This window comes from Malaya genurostris, chromosome 2 (genome assembly GCF_030247185.1).
Source record: "Malaya genurostris strain Urasoe2022 chromosome 2, Malgen_1.1, whole genome shotgun sequence".
NCBI classification, from domain to species: Eukaryota; Metazoa; Arthropoda; class Insecta; order Diptera; family Culicidae; genus Malaya; species Malaya genurostris.
The window spans coordinates 154816745-154834359 of NC_080571.1; the positions used below are offsets into that span (position 1 = coordinate 154816745).

A 17615-nucleotide genomic window follows, 5' to 3' on the forward strand; every position below is an offset into this window, starting at 1 on the left:
TGTGTTTTAGTGGGTAAGGTTCAGCCAGTCCCACTCGCTGGTTCACAATAGCGGTAGCTTGACAACTACTGAGCGCGTGAGCTGGGAAAGTACATAAGGTATTTCACATTGTAAAAAAAACATACATACATACATACATACATACATACATACATACATATATACATACAACCAGACATTCCAGTAATTAATAATAAAAAACCAATAATAATAGGTATCATCTCACTGCTAGATGAGTTAAGCACGTTTTAAGTAAATTTGACTCACTTTTCTGTTACGACAACTACAGCAGATATAGTAAGCGCAAAAGGATATGGTCTTACCTTTGTGTTTTGCTTGTCCTCATACTTAATAAAAAAATGAATCAATTATAATGAAAGTTGAACCATTGTTAAAATAAACTTTTATATCAATATGCACAATATTTGAAACATGAAAAAACTTCACAGATTATGCTTTGACATGACAATGCATTTTTGCTGTTTTTGAGATCCGGATCACTAATGCACTAGGGTTTAGGCTTAGAATTGTTAGTACCTTTTTATAACGCGAATTTTTAAGCAATGAATCGGTTTCAAAATTATCTTAGCAGGTATAGTTCTAAAATTGAATGACTATTTCGAATGTGTTCCATTTTAAGTTAACATAATGCATACTGAATATTGAAAATACGACAAATTTTATGTCTGCTTAAAAATGCCAGATAGAGCACCGGCTTCACTTTATCCACGGTACAAAAAAATAACGCTGGCAATTAGAAGCCGTTGTCTTGCCCGGCTGTTGCGATTGTCCGTTAATTATTCTTGCATTAAAAAGCTCTTGATAAATTATTAAGGCATACCTTCAAAAAGTCCACTTCTACCTACCTTGTCAAAATATTCAAGGATGTTTGCTCCAATTCTTACATATATACGCCTTATCTTATTTTTAATTTATGATTCACCGAGCGTAGAGGATCCTAACCTCACTAGATGACCGGATGGAGGAAGGGCTCTTTATATGAAGAACGACTAAGCTGTGAGTTGAGAGAATGGACTAATTTCTAAACTAATTTACATCCCCAGCTTTGTTTACGGGACAAAAGTGAAAGCACGGGTATGTTATTAATTTTCACTTTGTTTAAGATGGCAAGTACCAAAAAAAATGCAAAGTGGTGCTTTTTCATCTTACTCTCTGACTTTTAGCTTCATGAATATACATTACGGAATCATGTTTATGAACCGGGAGAACTGAAAAACTGTGATGAAATTAAAAATGACCCTGTGGTGATTATTGTAATCCATAATTAAGTTTCTAAGCTTGTTTCATTGAATTCTAACCGTGGCAACGGCAATCAGATCTATACCACATCACAAACACCTTCACTATACTGAGTAACAAGAATATCTCAAAGCCTAGCAACTAAACACGACCATCGTTTACTTCGTGATTAGATGATTCAACGTCAGCAGTACTGGACTAATTTTCTCACTTATGGGTAGGTTCATTAAACGCAAAATTTAATTTCATCGAAGATTTGTTCGTTTCTATTTCTACTGAAAAGGTGCTTGCGTATCCAGCATTTCGATGTGGCTGATTACGAAGTGTGATGAAGGTGTGTTTAGTTTTCATAAAAAATCCAATGGTAGCAAAAGGCAATGTTCGTTTTCCTACCGGATCGGGGCAAATCCTTCATGAAAAGGGTCTTACCGAACTTCTCGATACTATTTTGAACACTGGTATGGTGCACTTTCACCCGTTTTGCAATTTCGTTGTACGTGACACCACTTTCTGAGCACCAAGTGTGCAGAATTTTCTTTCGCGTTTCCGGATCAATTCAACTCATCATTGAAACGATAAACCGTGTGTGTGCTTAACATAAGATAAACAAACGGGTGTGTGTTCAACATAAGATAAATATAAAAGGTAGGATGTGAGTATAAGGTGTTACAAAATTCAATATACGCAAAGTGTAATACGATCGAAATTATTAATTTATCGATCCTTCGTGGAATCTCAAATAGGAAGAAAAATAGAAAAATATGATTATAATTGTATCAGACAACGATACTTTCAGTAATGTAATAAGGATGCGTTTGCTTTCGTTCCGCTGTAAACCAAAAAAATATTTTCAAGTAAGTTAAGGCATATTGACTACTACACTTGTTACACGACCATACTTGGATACTCGAATTTAGTGATCGATATAGTAGACATTATGCGGCAATTGAAACCAAATAACATAATAGCAAAACCTTTTTATATGGAGCAGTTCTACGCCAAAGCACCGAGAACAGTGAAGAAAAGCTCTATTTCTCAGCAACGATTAAACCGATTTTCACGAATCATGATTCAAATTAAAGATCTTCTTGTCCTAAAATATGCTGTGCAATTTTATCCAGATCCGACTTCCCGTTCCGAAATTATGAGGCGATAAGTGCCAAAACATTCAAATCGTAATTGAAAATGAAGTTGCAAAACTGGTATGCATCGGTACGTGCGGCTTTGCTCCGTTCGCGGCGTGTTTTGTTCAATTTCGTATTGCGGTGAAAAAAATGGTGATTTCTAATTCTCTATTCAATTTGTACCTACTTGTTAGTGTTATTACAAGATCATGATAACGATGCAGTTCATCGAGCTGAGCAATGTATGTGTCTGTGGGTTGATGTGTATGAGTATGTGTCAAATAATGTCACACATAAAATACAAAATCTCGTATTTCCATAGGTTGCTATTGAATTTCACACCGTCAGCGACGATTCAAAAAAGGGTAAAATTCTTCTAGATTTGGCTTAAAACTGATTCAATCTTTAGGCTATATTAGTTACTTTCTATACGAACCAACTTCGGCTATACTGGTTCTTAGTTCTCGGTTCCAGAAGTACCGGAAATAGTGGTCGAAAAGTTCAAAACGAGACTCACTTAATTTTCTCATATATGATTTGATAGATTTCCACAAATAGCCTCAAATAAAAGTTCCTATAGTCTCAAAGGTTACTGTTTAATTTCATCCGGGTCCAGAACTATAGGGTAAAGTGTGTTTAATGATTTCGTGTGACGATGTAAACTAAAGAAATATTCTTATTAACTTGACATAACTGTTATGTTAGTTTATACCCAAAGAAAGTTTCTTATGTTATTCAAGATCGAAAAAAAAAATTTCTTCACAGAATCTTCTAGTGATATTTTTTAAAATATAAGAAATATGAGAAAGGCATCATTACACCACTAGGTGGATTAAAAAAGGTTTATGTATAATCATGAGTTACAAGTTTTTCTTGTTTTTCTGTTAAATATGCTACAAAATCATCAACTGTTTTGTTGAGATTTCGTTTTCTTAATGATGGCCTACGCGATCAAAGCTATTTTATTCTGTAGGTTCTACTAGTTAAGACGCAAACAATCGCTTGGTATATATGAGAATATGATTGATATGAGAAAGGCATCATTACACCACTAGGTGGATTAAAACAGGTTTTAAGGCAGTTTTCACACTGACGCTTTGTATTTCAAAAATGTGCTTTTATAGTTGAGTTTAGGTAATCCTTTATACCATAGGTAAATTTTTATACCAGAAAAAAAACAAGAAGACTGCGGTAACCTAATTTATATCTGAACCGGTCACCTAAAAGCAGGTATTTTTATAATATGGCGGTTACTTTCTTGTTGAGCCTGTGATTTTTATAAACCAGTGATTTTTCATCGATTTTGTTTTTAAAATATCTCGAAAGTAACTACTCGCATCGTCTACCAAAGTGGTGTAATGATGCCTTTCTCACATCTCTTATATATTCTCATATATAAATGTGTGGTATTCTTAAAAATAATTTTCTTTGATTCTTAAAAAACAAAACGGTTTGTCCATAATCTAGTATAACCTTCAGAGTGAAAAAGTACTCAGGTCGGTTATGCCATCTCTGAGGAAACGAAAAGAGGTACTGCCGAAACCGCAATCCGGGAACCGCGAAGTTGGTTCCACAAAATCGACTGGGATCCATTTTTGAGTCTATGTAACTTTTATATCAATATGCACAATATTTGAAACATGAAAAAACTTCACAGATTATGCTTTGACATGACAATGCATTTTTGCTGTTTTTGAGATCCGGATCACTAATGCACTAGGGTTTAGGCTTAGAATTGTTAGTACCTTTTTATAACGCGAATTTTTAAGCAATGAATCGGTTTCAAAATTATCTTAGCAGGTATAGTTCTAAAATTGAATGACTATTTCGAATGTGTTCCATTTTAAGTTAACATAATGCATACTGAATATTGAAAATACGACAAATTTTATGTCTGCTTAAAAATGCCAGATAGAGCACCGGCTTCACTTTATCCACGGTACAAAAAAATAACGCTGGCAATTAGAAGCCGTTGTCTTGCCCGGCTGTTGCGATTGTCCGTTAATTATTCTTGCATTAAAAAGCTCTTGATAAATTATTAAGGCATACCTTCAAAAAGTCCACTTCTACCTACCTTGTCAAAATATTCAAGGATGTTTGCTCCAATTCTTACATATATACGCCTTATCTTATTTTTAATTTATGATTCACCGAGCGTAGAGGATCCTAACCTCACTAGATGACCGGATGGAGGAAGGGCTCTTTATATGAAGAACGACTAAGCTGTGAGTTGAGAGAATGGACTAATTTCTAAACTAATTTACATCCCCAGCTTTGTTTACGGGACAAAAGTGAAAGCACGGGTATGTTATTAATTTTCACTTTGTTTAAGATGGCAAGTACCAAAAAAATGCAAAGTGGTGCTTTTTCATCTTACTCTCTGACTTTTAGCTTCATGAATATACATTACGAAATCATGTTTATGAACCGGGAGAACTGAAAAACTGTGATGAAATTAAAAATGACCCTGTGGTGATTATTGTAATCCATAATTAAGTTTCTAAGCTTGTTTCATTGAATTCTAACCGTGGCAACGGCAATCAGATCTATACCACATCACAAACACCTTCACTATACTGAGTAACAAGAATATCTCAAAGCCTAGCAACTAAACACGACCATCGTTTACTTCGTGATTAGATGATTCAACGTCAGCAGTACTGGACTAATTTTCTCACTTATGGGTAGGTTCATTAAACGCAAAATTTAATTTCATCGAAGATTTGTTCGTTTCTATTTCTACTGAAAAGGTGCTTGCGTATCCAGCATTTCGATGTGGCTGATTACGAAGTGTGATGAAGGTGTGTTTAGTTTTCATAAAAAATCCAATGGTAGCAAAAGGCAATGTTCGTTTTCCTACCGGATCGGGGCAAATCCTTCATGAAAAGGGTCTTACCGAACTTCTCGATACTATTTTGAACACTGGTATGGTGCACTTTCACCCGTTTTGCAATTTCGTTGTACGTGACACCACTTTCTGAGCACCAAGTGTGCAGAATTTTCTTTCGCCTTTTCGGATCAATTCAACTCATCATTGAAACGATAAACCGTGTGTGTGCTTAACATAAGATAAACAAACGGGTGTGTGTTCAACATAAGATAAATATAAAAGGTAGGATGTGAGTATAAGGTGTTACAAAATTCAATATACGCAAAGTGTAATACGATCGAAATTATTAATTTATCGATCCTTCGTGGAATCTCAAATAGGAAGAAAAATAGAAAAATATGATTATAATTGTATCAGACAACGATACTTTCAGTAATGTAATAAGGATGCGTTTGCTTTCGTTCCGCTGTAAACCAAAAAAATATTTTCAAGTAAGTTAAGGCATACTACACTTGTTACACGACCATACTTGGATACTCGAATTTAGTGATCGATATAGTAGACATTATGCGGCAATCGAAACCAAATAACATAATAGCAAAACCTTTTTATATGGAGCAGTTCTACGCCAAAGCACCGAGAACAGTGAAGAAAAGCTCTATTTCTCAGCAACGATTAAACCGATTTTCACGAATCATGATTCAAATTAAAGATCTTCTTGTCCTAAAATATGCTGTGCAATTTTATCCAGATCCGACTTCCCGTTCCGAAATTATGAGGCGATAAGTGCCAAAACATTCAAATCGTAATTGAAAATGAAGTTGCAAAACTGGTATGCATCGGTACGTGCGGCTTTGCTCCGTTCGCGGCGTGTTTTGTTCAATTTCGTATTGCGGTGAAAAAAATGGTGATTTCTAATTCTCTATTCAATTTGTACCTACTTGTTAGTGTTATTACAAGATCATGATAACGATGCAGTTCATCGAGCTGAGCAATGTATGTGTCTGTGGGTTGATGTGTATGAGTATGTGTCAAATAATGTCACACATAAAATACAAAATCTCGTATTTCCATAGGTTGCTATTGAATTTCACACCGTCAGCGACGATTCAAAAAAGGGTAAAATTCTTCTAGATTTGGCTTAAAACTGATTCAATCTTTAGGCTATATTAGTTACTTTCTATACGAACCAACTTCGGCTATACTGGTTCTTAGTTCTCGGTTCCAGAAGTACCGGAAATAGTGGTCGAAAAATTCAAAACGAGACTCACTCAATTTTCTCATATATGATTTGATAGATTTCCACAAATAGCCTCAAATAAAAGTTCCTATAGTCTCAAAGGTTACTGTTTAATTTCATCCGGGTCCAGAACTATAGGGTAAAGTGTGTTTAATGATTTCGTGTGACGATGTAAACTAAAGAAATATTCTTATTAACTTGACATAACTGTTATGTTAGTTTATACCCAAAGAAAGTTTCTTATGTTATTCAAGATCGAAAAAAAAAATTTCTTCACAGAATCTTCTAGTGATATTTTTTAAAATATAAGAAATATGAGAAAGGCATCATTACACCACTAGGTGGATTAAAAAAGGTTTATGTATAATCATGAGTTACAAGTTTTTCTTGTTTTTCTGTTAAATATGCTACAAAATCATCAACTGTTTTGTTGAGATTTCGTTTTCTTAATGATGGCCTACGCGATCAAAGCTATTTTATTCTGTAGGTTCTACTAGTTAAGACGCAAACAATCGCTTGGTATATATGAGAATATGATTGATATGAGAAAGGCATCATTACACCACTAGGTGGATTAAAACAGGTTTTAAGGCAGTTTTCACACTGACGCTTTGTATTTCAAAAATGTGCTTTTATAGTTGAGTTTAGGTAATCCTTTATACCATAGGTAAATTTTTATACCAGAAAAAAAAAACAAGAAGACTGCGGTAACCTAATTTATATCTGAACCGGTCACCTAAAAGCAGGTATTTTTATAATATGGCGGTTACTTTCTTGTTGAGCCTGTGATTTTTATAAGCCAGTGATTTTTCTTCGATTTTGTTTTTAAAATATCTCGAAAGTAACTACTTGCATCGTCTACCAAAGTGGTGTAATGATGCCTTTCTCACATCTCTTATATATTCTCATATATAAATGTGTGGTATTCTTAAAAATAATTTTCTTTGATTCTTAAAAAACAAAACGGTTTGTCCATAAACTAGTATAACCTTCAGAGTGAAAAAGTACTCAGGTCGGTTATGCCATCTCTGAGGAAACGAAAAGAGGTACTGCCGAAACCGGAATCCGGGAACCGCGAAGTTGGTTCCACAAAATCGACTGGGATCCATTTTTGAGTCTATGGCTACAATCTTCGGTCGATCATCAAAAACCCAAGAACAAGGAAAGCCAAATTAATGTTTGGCCGTCTACTGACAATGGCAACCAATTGGAAAAGTTTTAAGGTAAGTTTAAAAATTATTTTATTTTATTCCCGGTGCTTCCGGGATCAGAAACGAGAACCAGCATAGCCGGAATGGATTTTTTTAATTGTCTATTGACAATAACAGATCGGCTGAAAAGTTCGTATCGTTTCTATGAGAGGGCGCCACTAGAATTAAATCCATACCATTTTCAGTTAGTACCAACCTTCAAAACATACGTGTATAAATTTGACAGCTGTCTGATTATTAGTTTGCGAGATATTGCAATTTGAGTGAAGCTATTTTTGTTATTGTGAAAAAAATGGAAAAAAAACCCTTCTTAATCCACCTAGTAGTGTGATAATGCCTTTCTCTTCTTTCATAACATTCTCATGAAAATATATTTCATACTTTTATTAAATTATTTCGGGTACTAATTTTGACACCAATTGATTCAGATTGATTCGAGTAGTTCACAAAAGCATGCTTCAGTGTTTATGTCACACAGTCAGCATCATTTTTCCAAACTAGTGCTTGACATTTGCGTTGCCTATTTGTATGAGAACAGTGATGCTAATCTAAAAAAACCCTTCTTAATCCACCTAGTGGTGTGATAATGCCTTTCTCTTCTTTCATAACAGTCTCATGAAAATATGTTTCATACATTTATTAAATAATTTTAGACGCCAATTGATTCAGATTGACTCGAGTAGTTCACAAAAGCATGCTTCAGTGTCTTCTTAAAAGCCTTCTTAGTCTATTTGAACGCGCTCAATTTTCTCAGAGATGGCTGATCCGATTTTAACAAACTTGGGCTCGTTTGAAAGCTACTGTCGGGCCGTTGATCAAGTTCGAAGATCAAATGGTTGTGACTTTTGGTTCCAGATATATGATGGTATAAGTGACGTAACCGACAAAACACGTTGATTTTTACCGCTCTTGTATATATAAGGGTGCCAAAATTTTGGGATCAACTCTATTTTCGTAAAGTTCTAGTGCTCAAAAGTTTAAGCACCTCGAAAAAAGCCTTCATGCAAAATTTGACCTAAATCGGACATGCTTAAGGGGTGCTGCCCGGTGGTAAAGGTTTGACAATTATCGATCTTGAAAAAGCACCATAGGGGGGAGTACATGAAATTTCCAAAATCGAAATTTTTTTTGATGCCAAAACTCTTAAAACTGCATAAAACATCGAGATTTAGTGTCATCTCGAAAAAAAAATTTTTTGAAAAAATCGACTTTTTGGGACTTAGAAAAAATATGAAAATTCCAGTCCCAGAAAGTTGATTTTTTCAAAAAATTTTTTTTTTGAGATGACACTAAATTTCGATGTTTTATGCAGTTTTAAGAGTTTTGGCATCAAAAAAAAATTTCGATTTTGGAAATTTCGGTTACGTCACTTATACAATCATATTTCCGGAACCAAAAGCCACAGCCATTTGATCTTCGAACTTGATCAATGGCCCGCCAGTAGCTTTCAAACGAGCCCAAGTTTGTTCAAATCGGTTCAGCCATCTCTGAGAAAATTGAGCGCGTTCAAATATCTTCGAAAAGTGCACACACATACACACACATACATACTCACACACACACAGACATTTTCCGATCTCGACGAACTGAGTCGAATGGTATATAACACTATGGGTCTCCGAGGCTCCGTTCGAAAGTCGGTTTTTCCAGCAATTCTAATACCTTTCTATAGAGAAAGGCAAAAGCCTTCTTAGTCCACTTAGTGGAATTTTCATATATCTTGAAAAATCACCATGGGAGTACATGAAATTTTCGAAATCGAAAAAAAATTTAGATGCCAAAAGGCTTAGAATTGCATGAAACGTCGAGATTTAGTGTCATCTCCAAAAAAATTTTTTTGAAAAAGTCGACTTTTTGGGACTTAAAAAAAATATGAAAATTTTTCTAAGTCCCAGAAAGTTGATTTTTTCAAAAAAAAATTTTTTTTGAGATGACACTAAATTTCGATGTTTTATGCAGTTTTAAGAGTTTCGGCATCAAAAAAAATTTCGATTTTGGAAATTTCATGTACTCCCCCCTATGGTGCTTTTTCAAGATCGAAAATTGTCAAACCTTTACCACCGGGCAGCACCCCTTAAGCATGTCCGATTTAGGTCAAATTTTGCATGAAGGCTTTTTTCGAGGTGCTTAAACTTTTGAGCACTAAAACTTTACGAAAATAGAGTTGATCCCAAAATTTTGGCACCCTTATATATATAAGAGCGGTAAAAATCAACATGTTTTGTCGGTTACGTCACTTATACCATCATATATCTGGAACCAAAAGTCACAACCATTTGATCTTCGAACCTGATCAACGGCCCGACAGTAGCTTTCAAACGAGCCCAAGTTTGTTAAAATCGGATCAGCCATCTCTGAGAAAATTGAGCGCGTTCAAATACAACGCTTTTTGTCGGTTACGTCACTTATACAATCATATCTTCGGAACCAAAACTCACAGCCATTTGATCTTCGAACTTGATCAATGGTCAAACAGTAGCTTTCCAACGAGCCCGAGTTTGTTAAAATCGGTTCAGCCATCTCTGAGAAATTTGAGCGCGTTCAAATACAACGCTTTTTGTCGGTTACGTCACTTATACAATCATATCTCCGGAACCAAAAGTCACAGCCATTTGATCTTTGAACTTGATCAATGGCCCGACAGTAGCTTTCAAACGAGCCCAAGTTTGTTAAAATCGGTTCCGCCATCTCTGAGAAAATTGAGCGCGTTCAAATACAACGCTTTTTGTCGGTTACGTCACTTATACAATCATATCTCCGGAACCAAAAGTCACAGCCATTTGATCTTCGAACTTGATCAATGGCCCGACAGTAGCTTTCAAACGAGCTCAAGTTTGTTCAAATCGGTTCAGCCATCTCTGAGAAAATTGAGCGCGTTCAAATATCTTCGAAAAGTGCACATACACACACACACACACACACACACACACACACACACACACACACACACACACACACAGACATTTTTCGATCTCGACGAACTGAGTCGAATGATATATAACACTATGGGTCTCCGAGGCTCCGTTCGAAAGTCGGTTTTTCCAGCAATTCTAATACCTTTCTATAGAGAAAGGCAAAAAGCCTTCTTAGTCCACTTAGTGAAATTTTCATATATCTTGAAAATTCACCATATGGGAGAGTACATGAAATTTTCGAAATCGAAAAAATATTTTTGATGCCAAAAGGCTTAGAATTGCATGAAACGTCGAGATTTAGTGTCATCTCGAAAAATTTTTTTTTTGAAAAAAACGACTTTTTGGGACTTAGAAAAAATATGAAAATTTTTCTAAGTCCCAGAAAGTTGATTTTTTCAAAAAAAATTTTTTTTGAGATGACACTAAATTTCGATGTTTTATGCAGTTTTAAGAGTTTTGGCATCAAAAAAAATTTTCGATTTTGGAAATTTCATGTACTCCCCCCCATGGTGCTTTTTCAAGATCGAAAATTGTCAAACCTTTACCACCGGGCAGCACCCCTTAAGCATGTCCGATTTAGGTCAAATTTTGCATGAAGGCTTTTTTCGAGGTGCTTAAACTTTTGAGCACTAGAACTTTACGAAAATAGAGTTGATCCCAAAATTTTGGCACCCTTATATATATAAGAGCGGTAAAAATCAACGTGTTTTGTCGGTTACGTCACTTATACAATCATATCTCCGGAACCAAAAGTCACAGCAATTTGATCTTCGAACTTGATCAATGGCCTGCCAGTAGCTTTCAAACGAGCCCAAGTTTGTTCAAATCGGTTCAGCCATCTCTGAGAAAATTGAGCGCGTTCAAATATCTTCGAAAAGTGCACACACATACACACACACATACATACACACACAGACATTTTTCGATCTCGACGAACTGAGTCGAATGGTATATAACACTATGGGTCTCCGAGGCTCCGTTCGAAAGTCGGTTTTTCCAGCAATTCTAATACCTTTCTATAGAGAAAGGCAAAAGCCTTCTTAGTCCACTTAGTGGAATTTTCATATATCTTGAAAAATCACCATGGGAGTACATGAAATTTTCGAAATCGAAAAAAAATTTAGATGCCAAAAGGCTTAGAATTGCATGAAACGTCGAGATTTAGTGTCATCTCGAAAAAATTTTTTTTGAAAAAGTCGACTTTTTGGGACTTAAAAAAAATATGAAAATTTTTCTAAGTTCCAGAAAGTTGATTTTTTCAAAAAAAATTTTTTTTGAGATGACACTAAATTTCGATGTTTTATGCAGTTTTAAGAGTTTCGGCATCAAAAAAAATTTCGATTTTGGAAATTTCATGTACTCCCCCCTATGGTGCTTTTTCAAGATCGAAAATTGCCAAACCTTTACCACCGGGCAGCACCCCTTTAGCATGTCCGATTTAGGTCAAATTTTGCATGAAGGCTTTTTTCGAGGTGCTTAAACTTTTGAGCACTAGAACTTTACGAAAATAGAGTTGATCCCAAAATTTTGGCACCCTTATATATATAAGAGCGGTAAAAATCAGCGTGTTTTGTCGGTTACGTCACTTATACCATCATATATCTGGAACCAAAAGTCACAACCATTTGATCTTCGAACTTGATCAACGGCCCGACAGTAGCTTTCAAACGAGCCCAAGTTTGTTAAAATCGGATCAGCCATCTCTGAGAAAATTGAGCGCGTTCAAATACAACACTTTTTGTCGGTTACGTCACTTATACAATCATATCTCTGAAACCAAAAGTCACAGCCATTTGATCTTCGAACTTGATCAATGGCCCGACAGTCGCTTTTAAACGAGCCCAAGTTTGTTAAAATCGGTTCCGCCATCTCTGAGAAAATAGAACGCGTTCAAATTCAACGCCTTTTGTCGGTTACGTCACTTATACAATCATATCTCCGAAACTAAAAGTCACAGCCTTTTGATCTTCGAACTTGATCAATGGCCCGACAGTAGCTTTCAAACGAGCCCAAGTTTGTTCAAATCGGTTCAGCCATCTCTGAGAAAATTGAGCGCGTTCAAATATCTTCGAAAAGTGCACATACATACACACACACACATACATACACACACACACACACACACAGACATTTTCCGATCTCGACGAACTGAGTCGAATGGTATATAACACTATGGGTTCCCGAGGCTCCGTTCGAAAGTCGGTTTTTCCAGAAATTCTAATACCTTTCTATAGAGAAAGGCAAAAAGGAATGTCGTGTGTTGATGAAACACTACTTTTTGATGAAAAAAGTGCCGCCGATACCAAAAAATGGCTTGATGACTATTATCTAAACTCTGCACCGGGCGAAGCAACAATTCGTAAGTGGTTTGCAAAATTTCGTACTGGTCATATGAGCACCGAAGACGATGAACGCAGTGGTCGTCCAAAAGAGGCTGTTACCGATGAAAACGTGAAAAAAATCCACAAAATGATTTTCAGTTACCGTAAAGTGAAGTTGATCGAGATAGCTGACACCCTAATGATATCAAAGGAACGTGTTGGACATATTATTCACGAATATTTGGATATGAGAAAGCTTTGTGCAAAATGGGTGCCGCGTGAGCTCACAATCGATCAAAAACAACAACGAATTGATGATTCTGAGCAGTGTTTGGAGCTGTTATATCGAAATAAAACCGATTTTTTCGTCGATATATTACAATGGACGAAACATGGCTCCATCACTTCACTCCGGAATCCAATCGACAGTCAGCTGAGTGGACTGCACGCGATGAACCGAACCCAAAGCGTGGAAAGACTCAACAATCGGCCGGTAAGGTTATGGCGTCTGTATTTTGGGATTCGCATGGTATAATTTACATCGACTACCTTGAAAAGGGAAAAACCATCAACAGTGACTATTATATAGCGTTATTAGAGCGTTTGAAGGACGAAATTTCAAAAAAACGGCCTCATTTGAAGAAGAAAAACCCTTCTTAATCCACCTAGTGGTGTGATAATGCCTTTCTCTTCTTTCATAACAGTCTCATGAAAATGTATTTCATAATTTTATTAAATAATTTCGGATACTAATTCATTCAGATTGATTCGAGTAGTTCACAAAAGCATGCTTCAGTGTTTATGTCACACAGTCAGCATCATTTTTCCAAATTAGTGCTTGACATTTGCGTTGCCTATTTGTAATCAGTGATGCTAATCTAAAAAAATCCTTCTTAGTCCACTTAGTGGAATTTTCATATATCTTGAAAAATCACCATAGGGGGGAGTACATGAAATTTTCGAAATCGAAAAAAAAAATTTGATGCCAAAAGGCTTAGAATTGCATGAAACGTCGAGATTTAGTGTCATCTCTAAAAAATTTTTTTTTGAAAAAATCGACTTTTTGGGAGTCCCAGAAAGTTGATTTTTTCAAAAAAAAATTTTTTTGAGATGACACTAAATTTCGATGTTTTATGCAATTTTAAGAGTTTTGGCATCAAAAAAAATTTTCGATTTTGGAAATTTCATGTACTCCCCCCTATGGTGCTTTTTCAAGATCGAAAATTGCCAAACCTTTACCACCGGGCAGCACCCCTTAAGCATGTCCGATTTAGGTCAAATTTTGCATGAAGACTTTTTTCGAGGTGCTTAAACTTTTGAGCACTAGAACTTTACGAAAATAGAGTTGATCCCAAAATTTTGGCACCCTTATAAATATAAGAGCGGTAAAAATCAACGTGTTTTGTCGGTTACGTCACTTATACCATCATATATCTGGAACCAAAAGTCACAACCATTTGATCTTCGAACTTGATCAACGGCCCGACAGTAGCTTTCAAACGAGCCCAAGTTTGTTAAAATCGGATCAGCCATCTCTGAGAAAATTGAGCGCGTTCAAATACAACGCTTTTTGTCGGTTACGTCACTTATACGATCATATCTCCGGAACCAAAACTCACAACCATTTGATCTTCGAACTTGATCAATAGCCCGACAGTAGCTTTCAAACGAGCCAAAGTTTGTTAAAATCGGTTCAGCCATCTCTGAGAAAATTGAGCGCGTTCAAATAGCACGATTTTTGTCGGTTACGTCACTTATACAATCATATCTCCGGAACCAAAAGTCACAGCCATTTGATCTTCGAACTTGATCAATGGCCCGACAGTAGCTTTCAAACGAGCCCGAGTTTGTTCAAATCGGTTCAGCCATCTCTGAGAAAATTGAGCGCGTTCAAATATCTTCGAAAAGTGCACATACATACACACACACACACACACAGACATTTTCCGATCTCGACGAACTGAGTCGAATGGTATATAACACTATGGGTCTCCGAGGCTCCGTTCGAAAGTCGGTTTTTCCAGCAATTCTAATACCTTTCTATAGAGAAAGGCAAAAAGTTTTGTTTCATCAAGACAATGCACCGTGTCACAAGTCGATGAAAACCATGCTGAAATTGAACGAATTGGGCTTCGAATTGCTCCCTCATCCACCGTATTCTCCAGATTTGGCCCCCAGTGACTTTTTCCTGTTCTCAGACCTCAAGAGAATGCTCGCTGGTAAAAAATTTAGAAGGAATGAAGAGGTAATCGCTGAAACTGAGCCCTATTTTGAGGCAAAGGACAAATCGTACTACAAAAATGGTATCGAAAAGTTGGAAGATCGCTATAATCGCTGTATCGCCTCTGATGGCAATTATGTTGAATAACAAAAACGAATTTTGGCAAAAAAAATGTGTGTTTCTATTAAACGATACGAACTTTTCAGCCGAACTGTTGGCTACCGATAGTTTCGAGGCAAGTTAAGACGGTATCCAATTTTTAACACACTTCACCATATAGTTTCGGAACCGGAAGTCGGATCTAGATGAAATTTGTATGTTTTGTATGGGACAATGAAACGATTCATTTGAATCTAAGTTTGTTGAAATCGGTTACGCCATCTCTGAGAAAAGTGAGGAAGTAGTTTGAAATTTGTTCACTAATCACTCTGTAACTCCGGAACCGGAAGTCGGATCAAAACAAAATGCAGGAACTTTGTATAGGACAATTGTACCTTTCTAAGTTTGTGAAAATTGGTCACCCCGTTATTCCGGAACCGGAAATCGGATTTAAATAAAACTAGGGAGCTTTGTGTCGGGTTACACGACCTCTCATTTAAATCTAAGTTCATGAAAATCGCCAGCCATCTCCGAGAAAAGTGAATGCAAAAAAAATGTTACACATACATACACACATACAGACATTTTGCATACTCGACGAACTGAGTCGAACAGTATATGGAACTCGACCCTCCGGGCCTCGGTTCAAGAGTCGGGTTTCACAGTGATTTATAACCAAAAGGCAAAAAGGCATATTTTGATGAAGTATTCATTTTCTTGATTTTATTTCACATATATTTAGAAAATGACTGCTTTTATAAAGTTGCACTTTATGGTCTTTTTCATTGAGCGTAGCTTAAAGAATAACATTCATTACTCAAACACTTCCATTTTTATCAAAACATCGTTTTTCGAAAATCAGTAAAAAGTTTTTCTTCAGGTAACTTTTTTATCGAGCATCTTTCCAACTTTTTTAAACAATCAGTTTCCTTGTAACTTGACATTTTTTGTGGTATAAAATAAGAAAAACCGTACGGTGTAATAACTGAGAATTTAGAAAAATAAACTTTATTTTTGATTTCATACAAAAATGGAAAACTTTCTTTTAATGTATTTTTTTTTGAAACTTCGATTGAATACCTACAACTTCTTCTTAGATACAATTTCCGTAGATGCTATAGATTTTGAGTTATAATTGTTTTAAAATAATGTGGCTTAAAACACATAAATACTTTTCAAAAATTAGTATTGAGTGAAAAATATCTCTAAACCTGTGAACAATACTTCATTTGCTATACCAAAAAAAATGCAAAGTTTCATGCAAATTGAAGAGGGTTGAAGGAAAATATAAACATTTATTAGGAACAATATTTTTTTAGTTTTACTAACCTTCGATAGCGTACCGATGGATATTCGCCCAAAGTAGCACAAAGTGTTGCAATTTGTTCAGCAATTCGTTCCATGTTTCCGTATCGTGCTGATGCAAGAGCAGGCGAATATGCGCATTGAAATGTTACAGGTGAATCCAGTGAATATACCTAGAAAAACTTCATATTTATTATATGACGAATTTCGCACTAACTCGAACAATTGTTAGGAGCACCGATTTTAGAGATTTTAATGAAACTTTCTATAAATGAAGGCTTTGTCACAAAAAGCCACTTCGCATACAAATGATGTGTTGTATGAGTGAATAAAAGTATTACACAGAAAAAAATTCCAGTCTTGCAACCTATGGAAGAATGGCAGATAGCATAATTGTCTATGTTGGGACAAAATTTCATTCCGATAAAGAATAGTGATCTTCGCCATTTGATTCCGAATTTTTAAGATCAATGTTTTTATATATACAGAAGTTTTCGTCGCTGCTGACCGGTTAAAGTAAAGGCGAACACAACCTATTTCATTTTGTATTCACGTTTCATCTTTAGGGAATCAGTATAGCAGCATTTCATTTTGAACAGCTGGTGCACTGAGCCGTTTACGATTTAAACGATTACGCCGGAACGCACTGCCTGTTCTGAGGTCTAAGACGAAAACAATATTTGAAACATTTTCGTTTGCTTAGCGGTTCATGTTGAACGTCTAAGTGCACCAGCAGTTCAATATGAACTTCTACTGCACTGATGAGTCAAGGACGAATGTAAATATGAAATGAAAAAGGTTATGTGCACCTTTACATAAAACTATCAGTACTGACCCAAACCCCTATGTAATATGAGCATGTAACACTAAATCTCCTCACACATTTCAGACCATTATATTAATTCGGTTTCAGTTAAAGTACTATTGACTGTTTTATACGTGCATGTGATAAGGCAAAAAAAAATCGAAGAAATAAACTCTAACAATGATCAGGATTCAAAATTCGGAACAGTGCAAAAGTGCCTATTTTTCTCCAAGGAAGTTACTACTGCTTCAAAGAAATTGACTTATGAAATAGTTGCATACCTA

General features: G+C 35.8%; 1 protein-coding gene across 2 annotated transcripts in view; it reads right to left on the reverse strand.

Moving 5' to 3' along the window:
* The window catches only part of LOC131429682 (protein ROP), a 609112-nt gene that overhangs the window by 140264 nt on the left and 451233 nt on the right, over nt 1-17615 (reverse strand). For both annotated transcript variants that reach the window (XM_058593974.1, XM_058593973.1), the window contains exon 5: nt 16551-16699. In XM_058593974.1, the coding sequence (XP_058449957.1) occupies nt 16551-16699 (149 nt within the window). The remainder of the gene's footprint in view (nt 1-16550; nt 16700-17615) is intronic.